The sequence below is a fragment of the Punica granatum genome, chromosome 4 (genome assembly GCF_007655135.1).
Source record: "Punica granatum isolate Tunisia-2019 chromosome 4, ASM765513v2, whole genome shotgun sequence".
NCBI lineage: Eukaryota > Viridiplantae > Streptophyta > Magnoliopsida > Myrtales > Lythraceae > Punica > Punica granatum.
Genome location: NC_045130.1, coordinates 27,886,773 through 27,901,865, shown reverse-complemented (window position 1 = coordinate 27,901,865; position 15,093 = coordinate 27,886,773). Strand labels below are relative to the sequence as shown.

Here is a 15,093-nt window from a genome sequence, read left to right as displayed (position 1 = left end):
CTAGTAAGTCCTAAGGGAAATTACCCTGCTGCCTTGAACTACTTTATTGTGTTGGATTTATTATATGGAGTGTTGGGTGGCTATTGGCATGCTACTATTGGTTTGTCGGTATTGGATAGACCTAGAACTGGTAGGAATCTACTCGTTAGGGCAGGATAGATCCAATTGTTAGGGTTGGGTTTGGGCAACAATTTAAGGAACTAGTGAATACAGGTTGCAGTTTCAATTTCACTACACAAGGTATCCAGAATCGGAATCAAAACCTCTATCGGGAACTTTTTTAAAAAAATTATATAATTTTTATATTTGTAAAATATTATAAAGAATAAACTTGTTGTTATTAAAATTAATGAAAACGAAAAACAAAGTTATGCATGTGATTGTAAGCAAATACTACTCTTTGTTTTGATTTAAGATCTTTAGTTTTGTAAAATTTTCACTAAATCTATGATGATTAGAACTATCTCCAATCCAAAAGTTTAAAATGATATATTATGATACACAATCTCTCTTATAAAGTTTTAGTCTTTTATTATGCTTTTCCATGTGAGATGTAACTCTCAACACTCACCTTCACGTGGCAACGTGTGGTCCATCACTTGTTGTGTGTTTTTAAACTCTCACCCTCAATAACCAACCACGAGCCGGGCATCCTCTTTCGTGCTTGGGTGAGGGGGACAAACTAAACAAACAATGAGTTCAATACTGGCCTGACTATAGGCACACTTTTAGCTACCTCAAAACTAGACTAGGCTACTCTCGGGCCTGACTAAAATGAGACGCACTTTTGATTACCTTGAAACTAGACTTGGCGTGGTGTAAGTTCAAATGTGCATGTAGAAATGTCACCCCTCTGGAACCATATAAAATTTTCATCATGCCTATAATAATTTGGTTCATTTTCAACCCAAAAGCTCAAGTTGATAGGTTTATATAGTACACGATCTCTTTTATAAATTTGTGATTTTTTATTCTATTTTTCATGTGAGATTTAACTCTCGACGAGTTTTGTGGATGGATGAGATGAAATTTAGTTTTAGTCGATCTGATGAGATTTATTTGTTGGACATTCAACTTTATTGTACTCTTATGGTTATGGATGATGTGGATGATATTTTTTATTTTTGTTTTATATTTAATGGGGGAAAAGAATCATAGGTTCCAACATATATCTGGAACTTGCAGTGTAATGTATATTTTGGGTATGGGTTGGGTCCAAATCGCAATAGGGTGAGGTTTGAGTATGAAAAAAAAAATATAGGGTATCCAGACCTACACACCATTTGTGCATTTATGTTTTAGGTCAATTTATCCTTTTAAGGCTATTTTGGTAGGAACTATCCTTATTGAAGTCGATCTCATGATGGGGAACTTATGGACATAATGAGTTAGATATACATCTATATATATATATATATATGAAAATATGATCAAGGTGGGTCCAGCTAAATAGCTCCAAAATGTTTCGTTTCTTATTGTAATTTTCTTGATTTTTTGAGTTTTTTTTCTGAAAAATAAAACTTTGAATTTTTAAATATATATATGTTAGGAACTAATGTATGTCTTAAAGGCAATCTGTCATCAATTCTATATAATGACATGTATTTATTTATAATTAAACGCATTTCTTATTGTGTGGATTGTGCTAATATTCTTTTACACAGTGACGTCCTTAAAGTAGTATGTTCAATACGTATCAAGTATGATTTGATTGTGAAATCCTATAATTATTGAACATTATTGCTAAATGTCTACTGTCGAAGTATTATTGTTAATTAGAACAGTGATAATACAGTAAGACCAGTGTGGGTGTCGACTGATGGTCATGTTTCGCATAATGACATTTTGCTTATAGATCAAGTGGGCCTTCATGACGTGTCATCTTGCATGCTTTTCATGCATGCTTACACATGGTCTTCCATTCAACCTTAAAGCCCCATGATTACTTATAAATATGAAGAATATGGATATGAATAGGAATAGTAATAGGAATAGGAAGAGGAATAGGGGGAAGGCTTGAAAGAGTGATGAATGGAAGTGCGTTATGTATGCATAGGATGTGTACGGGTATGGGTGTAAATACATGTGCGTGTATGTGTTTTTACGTATATGTGTATTCGCGCGTGTGTGGTCCTCGTGTATGTGTCTGTGGAAATTCGAATGTTAAAGTTGAGTTTGAATAGGTCCATTAGTTTAATAGCCATGAAAATTGCACTGATGGTTTCTTTCGAGGGTTGGTTACTAGCACCATTGATCTCGAAGACCTATCGATTCAATCGGTGTGGATATCAGTAAAGGTGGGGCACTTGGAGCGCTCAATTGACGAATCGAGATTATCATATCATTATAAGATCGCAATTGGATATGCTTTATCTGTCCTTATTCTTCTAATATGTGTTTGAATTAGTTTTACGGATAGGAAAATTATGAATTTCCCTTTCTTATATCTTTCTATAGACCCCGTCAAACTAGCAATATATATAAAAATTTGAGGGACCGTTTTGGGTTTGCGACCGACTCTTAGTTTATCGGATTTTGAGCCTTTTTTTAGATATAGATTTGTTTTTTTATAATTATAACGTGTTATATATTTATTCTTCAAACAGAAAATTAGATCATATATATATATTTATATATAAAAGTACGATGTAATATCTATCAATAGCAGGTTTATCATACATAAACCGTGACGATATGACAAAAAATGTTGCTACCATCATATTTCTTCAATTTTTCACATATATATAGTTTATTTTAGATAAGTTTACAGTCAGATTTTTTGAGATGAAGTTGTTCAACTTTTTGTTAGTTCTCACACATAAACTTTATATAGAATTTTAGGGTTCTTCAATTTTACGTATGTGATTTAAGAGTTCATTTTTTATAATGTTGAAGATAAAAATTCATCATGCCATGACTGGTACTATTTTTTCAATATTTTATGCATAATCTTAACAAAGCTGAATTCTTCCAAACTTATATTAACTTGTCTTCTTTTATGTTATTTTTCCCTATCTCAATCGTGAAATTAATTGGCCGGTGAACTAACATCTTTTAGTTTCTACTACGGTCACTGTCTTCTGAATTACAAAAGCCGAAACACCAAAATCAAATGGCATCAATCCGATGAAGGATGAGTAGTTTCTCGGACTACGAATAGGCAAGTCAATTTCAAATATATATAAAATCTGAAAGATCATCATTTGTCCATAGAGATCACTCATAAGATACTGACCTAAAGAGCTGTCAAACATGGACAGGGACTCAGTGATCGTAATGAGAAGATTGATGGAGGAAATAAGTAAGGATCTTAAGCCAAGTACGAAAATGTAATTCCGACATGTATCAATATCACCCATCCCATTTTATTTTGTCACCCAGCATTCACACTTTATCCATCGACCAAACTAATGTATCATGGAAAGCACAGAACATAGGTTTCCTTTTCTCATTAAGCAGCGCCACATCGTACAGACTCGATTATATAGCGCCGGGACTGCCCATGTTCCTCCTTTTCCATTCCATTCCGTTCCATTCTGGGATGGACAATTAATTCCTCGCCGTCAAATGGGCTCGGCATTTCAATCTAATCAAAGATAATCTCCAGCAGCTACCGAACAATTTGTACAATGTCTCTCCAGGAAATGACTAAACCAAAGCTCCAAAACATTTGCTATCATGTCTTCTCCCGGAGAAACAATCTCTTGCTCGATGGCAATCAGGCGACATCGATGATCAAGGCATTGTTGAATTCATAGCAATCGCACGTCAAAACCACTCTAAGCCTACAAATACAAAATTTTGCACTTTGATCTTAAAAAAAAGGAAAACCAATATTGTTAATACACGAATTGCTTGCTCTTTATTCGAAGGGGGAAAAAGCGCATACCAGCTCCCCTCCTATCCTCATTGAGGCAAAGAAGCTTCGACTTCATCCCACAAATCCGCAGTTTTTGGGAACTTCTCCTTCACCTGCCTCACGATCTCCTTTGCCTCTTCAACCTTGTCAATGCTTGCTAGCCCATTGACGAGCAATTTCATCGTCGATAAGTTTGGGAACCAGCCCTTCTCCATGCTCTCCTTACAGATACCCAGGGCAGCCTCGAAATCCTTCCCTTCGCACAGATAATAGACCAAAGTGAAGTAGCAGTCGCTATCGGGGCCAATACCCCTCCTCTTCATGTCCTTGAACAGCTTCTTTCCCTCCTCAAGCTTCCCTTCCTTGCAGAACCCGTGAATCAAATGCTTGTATGTGACGCAGTTCGGGAGTTTTCCGCGCAGCAACATCATATCGAGCAACTCCTTCGCATCATCGGACTTCTTGAGCTTGCACAGGCTCTGAATCCGGACGTTGTAAGTGCTGCGGCTCCGGGGGACCTTGTATTCCTCCATCAACTTCAGCACCTTCTCGACATCCTCGAACTTCTCCTCCCCGTAGAAACCTGCGAGCATGTTATGGAAAGTAGTGGCGTTGGGCATGACCCCGGCATTTTTCATCTCGGCGAGGATGGAGTAGGCCGAGCTCGTTGATTTCGACTCGGCGAACGCCTTAATCACGTGATTGTACGTCTCCAAGTCGGGCTGGATGCCGTAAACCTTCGGGAAGTCGATGTAGATCCTCTTCAGCTCCTTGAAATCCTTCGCCAGGATGCAGGCGAACAGGAGAGCGTTGAGGGACTTCACTGTGGGACGGACGCCGAGCTCCTCAATCTGCTTGAAAGTGTTGATCCCGTCGGCGATCATCTTGGCCTGCCCGTACAGGACGATGGCGTGGGAGAAGAAGCGCTCGGTCCGGAGGTCGGGGCGGGCCTTGGACTCCTCCAAGAACTGGCGGATCCCTTCGAAGTGGTTGGACCTGGAGAGATTGGAGATGGCGACGGAGTATGCTATGCGATCGAGCTGGGACTCCGGGGTGAGGGCGGCGGCGCGGCAGATGTCGATGATGCGGTCGGGGGACTTCTCCGACTTGAGGAGGGAGAGGGCCACGCGGGACTTCTCCTTGGAAGAGAGAGGGGTGTTGGTGTTGGGGTTCAGGATTGAGGAGAAGTGGCGGCGGGCGAGGGAGCTGGAGGTGGAGCGGAGGCGGCCGAAGACGGACATTGCTGTTGATGCGGTGGAGCTGGAAATGGAGGAGAGTAGCAGTGACTGTGAAGCTAATCGCTAGGGTTTCGGGGGAAAAAGCAGAACGGGGTTGCAGATGACGGTGATGGTCAGAGGGTTGTCGATTCTCTGCGGATGGGAAGACATGAGATCGGATGGGTTGGAGGATACACACCGTGTGATCGTGTGATTTGTTGGGGAAATGGACGGTTACGATTAAACCAGGAAAAGTTCAAAAAATTGAAAAAATAAAAAAGGATGGTCCCGTTTGAGGATCGGGGGATTGAACCCGACGTGAATCGAACACGCAACCTTCTGATCTGGAGTCAGACGCGCTACCATTGCGCCACGGATCCGCTGGTGCTCCTTCATGCCAAACATATTATAATTGACCAAATGTTTTGAAATCTGCCATTTTTACCATCAAGTAATTTTTTTTTTTGGGTGAGACAGCGACGTATCTTAAACCAATTTTTGGAGACTAATCCCGACTCGTGCAACACCAAAAATAAAACTGACGATCACATGACATCATAATGGGGAAGGAACGAAGGGATTTGCTTAGTATATTAGGAATGTTTACTTTCATAACCAATCGGGGATATAGCGAATCCCCTTTCATCCAATGCAAATACATAAGTGGACGGACGCCAAAGGGTTCCAGATGCGGGAGCATCAGCTAAAGCTTCGAGGAGGAACTTCTAATGTATATCTGCTCGGGGCAATGAGGATTGGAGAGAGGTTTTTAAGTTTACAAGCAAACAAGTTGAAGGGGGCTGAAAGCTGGTTAGCTAGCAAAACGGGTTGGAAGGGGCTCTCTCTCTTCTTCTTTTTTTCCCCCTTTTTGGGGCAAAAGTATGGGTATCTTTCGCCCGATGATTGATCCCGTAAGGTATCGACTTGATCAGAGCACGAAATACTTGTAACAGATTAGAAACTCTAGCATTACATATAAAGTCCGTCCACTGAAAACTCAATTTGCCGCTGAGTCACGTACTCATAATTATTATATGATATATAATATATTACATATGATAAGGCCAAGGTTATCGGACGGTGTGGAGTAGTGGTTTGTGTGGCGAATACGGCAGGGACGGAGGTTTTCCGGCAAGTGAGGTTCGGGAGAGAGAGAGTCCCGAGCCGGCGGCGAGCCAGAGAGTGAGCTGAGGACCCTTTTACTTGAGAAGGAAAGCTGCTGCCCCCACACCACACCATTGGAAAGCTCCCATAAAAAATAGTTGGGTTGGGCTTCGTCCCCTTGTGTTGGGCTTTGGTCCAGAGGGCCAGCCCAATACCCCCTTTGTTTTCGGGCTTGAGCCCTCTATTCTATGGTCCTGTCCACATCAAGGATTCAACATATCAATATCAATATATATACACTACTAGAGCGCTGACCCACGCGGATTAAGAAAGATTTTTATTTTTTGAAATTGCTATTTACATTTGATAATAGAACATTTTCTCGTGCTCTATTCATATGCATGGATATGATTAGCTCATCATTTGTATTCTTTCTATTATTTAGAAATGGGCAATTTGTAGAAGAAATAGAAATTTAAGGGAGAGATGGAAAAGAAAAAAAAAAGAGTCGGGAAGATAAAAGTAGGAAAGAGGAAAAAAAGAGTGGGGAGGTAAAAGGGATAGAACGTGTACGGGATAATTGAGAGGAAAGCGGAAGTGAGGGGAGAGAGAGTATATAACAGTGGATACATGTTTTCAAGTAGAAAAGAGAGAGAGAGAAAAATAATCATCAAATGGACAAATTTGTCCTACACAGTTATTTAACATATTTTCGCTTAACTAAGACTGAGGGACATTCTGGACTTTTTCTACACTTTTATAACAGTATTGGAACCCCAAAAGTTTCTTTTATGTAATAGTAATATAGCAAATTTTTGCATCCTTTGTTTATGGCCAGCCAAAAACACGATCATAGTCTTAAATAACTTCAAAAAAAGAAAAAGAAAAAACAATTCCGGAGTGTTTTAATTATTCATAATTTAACCTAAAGTAAATGGGTGTTGAGAAATTATCTTAGCACTTAGATATGTCGTTAAAGAGTCATCAATATAATAATAAATCAATGATCGAAAATACTTCAAAGACTATAAAAGAGAATTTAGTGTAGAGATGTTTGTTTTTAATTCGAAGTCTAGTGCTCTGTTTGGTTTCGCAGTTAAATTCACAAAAATTTTAACATTAACTTTAACTCAACACACTACATAACAAAAATACACATTTCTCAAGTAAAAAATTTTAATTTTAACTTTAACTTAATATATTACATAATTATTTATCTTTTTTTTACAATCAAAATTAAAATTACTTTAACTTTGAAACCAAATACACCATAGATATTTTAAGTGCAATTTTTAGGATTGAGCGATTGTAATGGGGTAGTTGACATTGCTATTATTGCCGCGTACGACGGTCCTCCGGATTGGGAAGCCTTCCAATCAACGCTAGATCATGGCCCCACTAGATCCAATCTCGGCTATGGCTTAAGCTAATCGGGTTGTAGCCCATATAGGCTTTTGGCACCTGGGGGCAATAATTATTATTCCTGTGAAAAGTTTCGGAGGATTATCCTCGGAACCCCTCTCTGGATAAAAATGGCCATGTATTTCATGATTATTACGAAAATGTCACCTCCCACTGAATCGGAAGAGCCGAATCGAAGATCGTAGCACAGCTCCCCTTGGAGGTCCCAGAGCCACGCGAGGCGAGGTCAGCTAGCCTAACCATTGATGGGCCTCGCTAAGCTCAACCTCGACTGGTCTAAGCCACGATGCAGAGACCAAATCGCATGGGCCCAAGATCTGACCGGAGCTGGAGATTTTGCATCTCGACAACCAAGTCATATCGTTCTATTCTATTCGCTCTTTTTTGTTTTTTGAAAATCATTTTTATTTTCTCGAAATTTATAAGGATAAGGGGAAAAATTAATGGAAAATGAAAAAAATATAAACAAAATAAATCAAAAAGTATATGTCTGAATTTCAAATGCTGTTCATTTTCTATTATAAAAAAAATGGGGGAAATTAGGTGCTTCTTTCTTTTTCTGAAATTTGCCTATTACCCTATTAATTAGGTGAGAACGAGTTAGATCTATTAATTAAATACATAAAATAATAATAAATCAAAATGTAATTTTACAATAAGATAAAATTACCATTATGATCACACGCTATAATTTGGGTGAGGGTGAATACAATTCTAATTCTCTACTGATTAGGTGAAATCAACTTTATAGATAGATGATAGCATGTAGAGATTATCTAAGGTATTTCATCAATCTATTTGTAGGTCTTGACTTATTTGTATAAATCTAGCTTTGTTCGTAAAAGAACAATGTTGTCAATTTCAACTACAACCGTACATATATCGTAATTTTTAATAAAATTAAAATATAAATAAATTAAAACACGACAATCTAAATTGATAATAATCAATATGATTGTAAGAATTCATCCACCAAGAAATTTTTTAATAAAAAACTAAAAATAAATTCGTGCAATGTGCCGGTTTATAGGCTAGTTTTATTGTATTATATACGTGCATGTGAAAAATATTTTCATGTCTTACTATCAAAGCGGGTAGTAAAGATTACCAACTTGGACCATGATAATTATGAGGAGAGGCATTTTTATAATAGGAGCATATGGGACATTAACGAGCAAAATAATGCTACTTCCGACTCATTACCTTGGGTTTTATTAGGAGATTTTAATGATATCTCCTCCCATAATGGAAAATTAGGGGGTAATATCGCCTACACTTCCATAATGAATCCCTGCAGTGTTGGTATAGATGATTGTTGTCTCTCAGATTTGAGCTTCTCCAAGCTTGGTTCACTTTGTCGAACTTAAGGGACTCTTCCACGCTTAATCAAGAACGTATGGACCGTGTCTTAGCCAACCCATCTTGGAGACTTAAATTCCCCAGAAGCCTTAGTCATATACCTACCGGGGTCGCACTCTGACCATTGCCCCATTCTCCTTTCCATGAAGCCTTCCAATACGATCAAATTGCCCCGGCCTTTCCAATTTGAAACAATATGGGTTTCCCATTGGAGTTTTAGAGACTTAGTCAGAGCTACTTGGCAATTGGCAAATGAAGTTCACGCGATGGCAGTTGGCCTATTCGCACAGTTCTATTCCACTTCGGATTCCCTAAATTTTGGATTACGCTTATCATAAAGTGTGTATCATCAACATCTGTGTTTGTGATGTTCAATGGAGGCTACCTTCATGAATTTCGACCCTCTAGAGGAATCCGACAACGCGATCCTTTGTCACCATACCTCTTCATCCTTTGTATGGAGTATCTTTCCAACATGATTGTAAACGCTATTCAAGCGAATAAGTGGTCGGAAATTAAGCCAGGGCGATGATGTTTTGGGTGCTCTCATCTCCTCTTTGCCGACAATATCATTTTAATTAGGAAAGCTAACACCAATACTCTGAATTCTATCTCGAGTATCCGTAATGACTTCAGCGAGAAATCAGAGATGAGAATCAGCACCCAAAATACAAAAATCCTATTCTCAAAGAATACACCAACCGAGGCTATAAATCGTTTTGCCAATACTCTTGAGTTTGAGCTAACTGATGATCTTGGAAGTATATAGGATTCCCCATTGGCCTCAAATCGAATAGAGCCAAAGACTTCTCATATATTGTGGACGGAATGCAACAGACACTCACGGGTTGGAAGTCTCAATTGTCATCGCAAGTAGGGAGAGTGGTACTCATAAAGTCGGTTATGACAGCCATACCATCCTGCCCGATACAAATGCGCGATGCTGCCCCAGTCTATCACTTTCTCTCTTGATAGACTAAATCGCGATTTCTGGTGGGGTTCCTCATCCGAGAAGAGAAGGATGCATTTAGTAAATCGGGACACGGTTATTCTCCCTAAGGCTGATTGCGGTTTAGGTATTTCGAGATCTGATCTCAAGAACAAAGCATGCCTTGGGAAGTTTGTCAAGAGAGCTATCCTGGAAGATACCCCTTGGGCTCGCCTCATTAAACAAAAAATGGAGAATCAAAGATAGGATTTATTATGGAAAGGATCGGCTAACTGGAAAGCTCTTAGAGTGGAATTGCTTGCATGGGACAGAGGATCCAAATGGGCCATTGATAATGGATCCAGGGTGAACCTCTGGAACGACACTTGGTTTGATAATCGCCCATTACGTGATTGTATACAGGGCCCTTTACCTCAAGCCGAGACTTCAAGGACTGTTCGCACGATCATTTCGAGCTCTAGATCATGGGACTTCAACAACATCCCCTTTCTCTGCCCCCCTGACATCAGGAAAGCCATTACCAGCATCCCTCTCAGCTCCTCCACAAATCATGAAGATCGTTTTGTATGGGGCCTCACCAACAATGGGTATTTTTCAACAAAGATCCCCTACTATGCTCTCCTCAACTGTCCCAATTTGTCGCCTAAAGCGGACTAGTCTTGGATTTGGAAGAGCAACGCCATCCCCAAGATCAAACTTTTTATTTGGCTTTCTGTCATGGAAAGTTGGCAACCAGATCTCACTTGGCCAACAGAGGTCTTCCTATGGACCCACGATGATCCTTCTGCAACTGCCAAGAAGAATCAATCCTGCATATTCTTAGGTAGTGTCCCATCGCTCGTGATTTCTGGGAGAGTGTTTGCATCTCGTCGTCTAAACGAGCCACCTTCTTTATCCCGTTGGGAGACTGGATCAAATTTAATTGCTCCTCCTCTCAACCTTCCTTCTCTAGGAATTCCGTGGGGAACCTTCTTCCAGATAGCCATTCAAAATTTATGGAAGAATCGAAACAGTCTAATATTCTCCAACAAACCTCTCCATGGTGACCTGTACACCCATACCAATGAGCTCACTGTTGAGTATTGGAGTTCCTTTGCTAGAAGTACCCTTAAAGCCTACCAAACAAATTCTACTAAAATGGGAAGCCCCACCTGAAGGTTTCTTCACCCTTAACACTGAGGGGTCCGTGGGCTTGTTATGGGGGCTTGCTTCGGAATCACTGTGAGAATTGGTTGAAAGGCTTTAGCATGAACCCGGGGCACGCTTCTATCCCGGTGGCAGAGCTTACCGCACTCCGTCAAGGGCTACAATTAGCCCTTTCAGGTGGTGTTAGAAACCTATGTATTCCAGTTGATGCTCGATTAATTGTTGATTGGGTGTGGGGTGATGGTACTAATACTCTGCTTCAACCTATCATCGATGATTGCAGGAAACTGTGCGCACAAATGAGTGAGGTTCGACCCACACACATTTACAAGGAGACAAATGGATGAGTTGATGTTCTAGCAAAGATGGGGAGAGATCAAAATGCAAGTTTAGTAATTTTTGACTTAGCACCTATTTTACTTTCTCAGATGTTGTTTTTAAATGTAAATGGAACTTATTTCCTATGTACTGTAGCTGATCTTTCAGCAGACTCTCATTGATTTGCTTTAATTTAATATACTCTTCAGTTAAAAAGAAAAATCTCTCCAGACGATTAATTATAAAAAAAGCCTCTCTAGACGATTTGCCCATGCATGATCATGTCGTAGATAGATAGACTTTAGACAAAACATAATTACGCAACTTTTTATATCATTACTAGCAACGGGCCCTCGCGATGCCGCGGTTCTTCAAAAAAGATATCAATCAAATAATATTTTCACATAATAGAAATACGAGAAATGATATTAGTAATATTAAAAAGTATAAAATATTAACAAATTAACATTGCTTTACATATTTTAAAATTGAGATAAGACTTTAAATTCAAAATTGTATTAGTTTAATAAGCATATAGACGTGAAAAATGATAAATTTAATTAGATAACATGATAAGAAAGTATAAAATTGCAAAAGTTTATATGAAATATTAAATATGGAGATATAATTAATTTAATAAAAATTAAAATATTAATTCATGGTTTGTAGATATAACTGTATCATATCTGTTTGTGTTACACATAGAGTTGTCACTATGTTTATTAGCATACAATTCTACTTAATTCCTTTGCATTAAGTATCTCATTTTTTTTATATGTTACTATTACTATGCTTGTCTTACTACAATATATTTCATTTGATTCCGATACCTTTTTGACCCATGATATTGTGCTAGAATGTAATCAAATATTATGAGGATTTTTTATTTTTGTGTAAAATTACGAGGATTCTTTTATTTAGTAATAAAAAGTAAAAAAATATATGGGGTGCATTATAACTTTTGAAAATATGCACATTATTATAATAATACAACAAACCTATATATACGAAATATTACAATTTTTATAATTTTTATTAAGTATAAATTTAATTGCAAACTCATTATTGAGAACCATGTTAATCTTAAGTGGTATTCAATATTCATTTAAAGTATCTTACGGCCATGATCATCCTAAGCGAGGATTGTCAATACGCTGGAGTAATCTTGCATTTCACTGAAAATTGGTGGCGACTTAAAATACAAATTTTATATTTATGTAAATAAATTATATATATATATATATATATATATATAAGTCTTAGATCGATGAGATTTTATAAACTAATATAAAAAATCTAAATAAAAAACAAAAATTTATTGGCTTGACATGCATCTCATTCAAGCAAAAGTTTTAGTTTTATTTATGGATGACACGTACCCAGTCCATCTAATCCATCTTATCTTAACTAGGAGAATATGTCCATTTTAATATTTTATCCATTAAGCTCAGCAACAATATTTTATCGTGATTATCCAACAAGTAATATAATCGAAAATGAAACCCAAATAAAGAAGAGATGTTATTCGCAAAATGCAGAAGATGGAAACATCCGTAATTCATACAAGGAAAACTTGATAACTCCACCAAAGCTCAAATAAATTGCTTCAGAATCATATCACAAGATTAAATGAATTTCTAGAAAAACTAGAACCAAAAAACAAATCCTGTGTAATGCACAGGTTTATAGGGCAGTTTTTTGTTATATAATAAGGATGTGAAAAATATTTTTCGTGTTGTATTAACCAAGTGGTAATTTACCAACCTGGTCCATCCATGTTTGCGAGAGGCCTTTTTATAACAGAGCATACCATAGATGGACATTTATGAGAAAATTAATGCTCCTTCCAACTCTCCAGACGATTTGCCCATGCTCATGGCGTAGATAGACAAAACATAAATATGCGGATGTCTTATATCTTCATCACTTTTATTGGCCAATAAATTAATAATATGTCATTATCACTTACCAATCCATCCCATCCTATCTTAATCTTAACTATATGAAATATATATACATATAAATATATATCCATTTTAATATTTTTCCTTTCTTTATAAGTAAATAAAATATAACATATTATCCCAGTAAGCTCATCAACAGTGTTCTACATAACGTGATCATAATATATATCAAGCAAATAAATCAATAAGGCAAGTCTAGAGGCTGCTAAATTGGGTGCCAGTGCTGTCACTGGATTTGCTCTAGCGCGGCGGCACTGCCTTTGGCACTCCCCCTGGGAGTTCCAGGCAACTAGGGCAGGTCGCGTGGCCTGCTGGGGCCCACGCGACCCGCCCCCATTATTTTTTATTTTTTATGGGATTAATTATAAAAAAATACAATCTTTTCACGTTTTATCAATTTTAGTACAATTTTTTTTCTTGATCACTTAAACTATTAATTTGATATTAATGTTAGCATGACATCTATTTTTCCGATCGATATGCCTCAACGACAATCATCCCCGGCCCAATCGGGATTGCTCATGTTGGTAAAGGTCTCTGGTAACCTCAATTAGAGGAAAGGTAGCCGTGGATAAGACTTCCACCACTTATCCCCTTCATTCTTTTCTCGATTTTACTTTTTCTTTTTCAAATTCGAGCAGTAAGGGCTTCATCCGCCACCCCTATAAGCTCGCTGGCAACCTCGACTACCTTAATGGGAAGGTGTGATCATACATTCTCTTTTAAATTAACGGAAAAATTGACGCGTGTTAAAATTAATATTAAATTAATAGTTCGTACATTTTAGATTAAGAAAAAAAGATTGTATTAAAATTGATAAAATGTGAAAAGTTTGTATTTTTAGGAAATTAATTTTTTTAAAATAAAAAATCAAAGAGAGAAAGAGAGAGAGGAGTAGGGAAAAAAGTGATGGGTCCAAATCGCGAGAGAGAAAGAAAGAGAGGAAAAAATACTAAAACAATTGGTCTAATATGAGTGTCAATTATTTGAGTGATTTTTTTATAGTTAGCGTTAATGTCATATTTTTTTGACATGGCACCGTTGTAACATGTGTAGTGCCCAACTTAGTACTCAAATGAGTATTACCCATTGGACTTGCTCTAATATATGAAGCCCGAGTAAAGAAGAGACGTGGTTCACCGTACATAACCCATATTTACAAGAAAACCTCAAATCCCCGCCAAAGTTTAAATACCTTTAAGATCATACTAACAAGATTAAATTTATGTGAATCTCTAGCACGAGTGCGGATGACTCGTTTTGACTCGTACGATGAGGTTCACGAATCGAGATAAGCTGGACAATCACTTGGCCACATATATGATTAAAAAAATAAAGAAAATTCGCACGAGAATATACTTTTCATTATCCAATGACCGGCCAAATTGATGAAAAATTTGTCTAGAAATGTTAAAAAAGAAAGGAAAAAAAGTGTCGTTTTCCGGCGGACAAAGAACACCGCCAAAGCCGTCCGTCCCATTCAGAGCGTCAGCTCTTTCTACTCGTCTCCCTGTGAGGAAAAGTTTCCCGGCCATCACCGCCCCGTGCGTTGGCAGCAGAGTGGGGCCCCCATTTACGGCCGGAGGAATCATTCGTGGCATCTCAACCTGACGGTTCTCCTCATCCTTCAATTATTAATTTTTTTTTCCTTTTTATTTTTGGGAAAGAAAATTCAACATGTGCGATAATTATTGATTACTAGAAAATTTCTTCGACCCCAATTCAACCTCCGTCACGGGGCGAATCGTGATTAGA

At 37.9% G+C, this 15,093-nt stretch overlaps 1 protein-coding gene, 2 long non-coding RNA genes and 1 other non-coding gene across 4 annotated transcripts; 1 reads left to right on the top strand and 3 right to left on the bottom strand.

Moving 5' to 3' along the window:
• Positions 1-3,180: 3,180 nt before the first annotated feature.
• LOC116205347 (pentatricopeptide repeat-containing protein At1g61870, mitochondrial) lies at positions 3,181-5,199 on the bottom strand. The gene is made up of 2 exons (XM_031537926.1): positions 3,890-5,199; positions 3,181-3,785 (listed from the first exon to the last, which is right to left on the bottom strand). The coding sequence occupies exon 1, from the start codon at positions 5,098-5,100 to the stop codon at positions 3,907-3,909; it is 1,194 nt and encodes a 397-aa protein (XP_031393786.1). The 5' UTR covers positions 5,101-5,199; the 3' UTR covers positions 3,181-3,785; positions 3,890-3,906.
• A 185-nt stretch (positions 5,200-5,384) lies between these two features.
• Positions 5,385-5,456, bottom strand: TRNAW-CCA. The gene has a single exon. It is a non-coding gene; the product is annotated as a tRNA-Trp (tRNA).
• A 4,164-nt stretch (positions 5,457-9,620) lies between these two features.
• Positions 9,621-11,167, bottom strand: LOC116203378. The gene is made up of 2 exons (XR_004156251.1): positions 11,062-11,167; positions 9,621-10,957 (listed from the first exon to the last, which is right to left on the bottom strand). It is a non-coding gene; the product is annotated as an uncharacterized LOC116203378 (long non-coding RNA).
• On the top strand, positions 11,112-11,524 carry LOC116203377. Its single transcript, XR_004156250.1, has 2 exons — positions 11,112-11,233; positions 11,340-11,524. It is a non-coding gene; the product is annotated as an uncharacterized LOC116203377 (long non-coding RNA).
• Positions 11,525-15,093: the final 3,569 nt, after the last annotated feature.

Excerpts from the sequence above, each read along its gene's own strand:
- LOC116205347 (XM_031537926.1), bottom strand. The coding sequence starts at position 5,100 with ATGTCCGTCTTCGGCCGCCTCCGCTCCACCTCCAGCTCCCTCGCCCGC.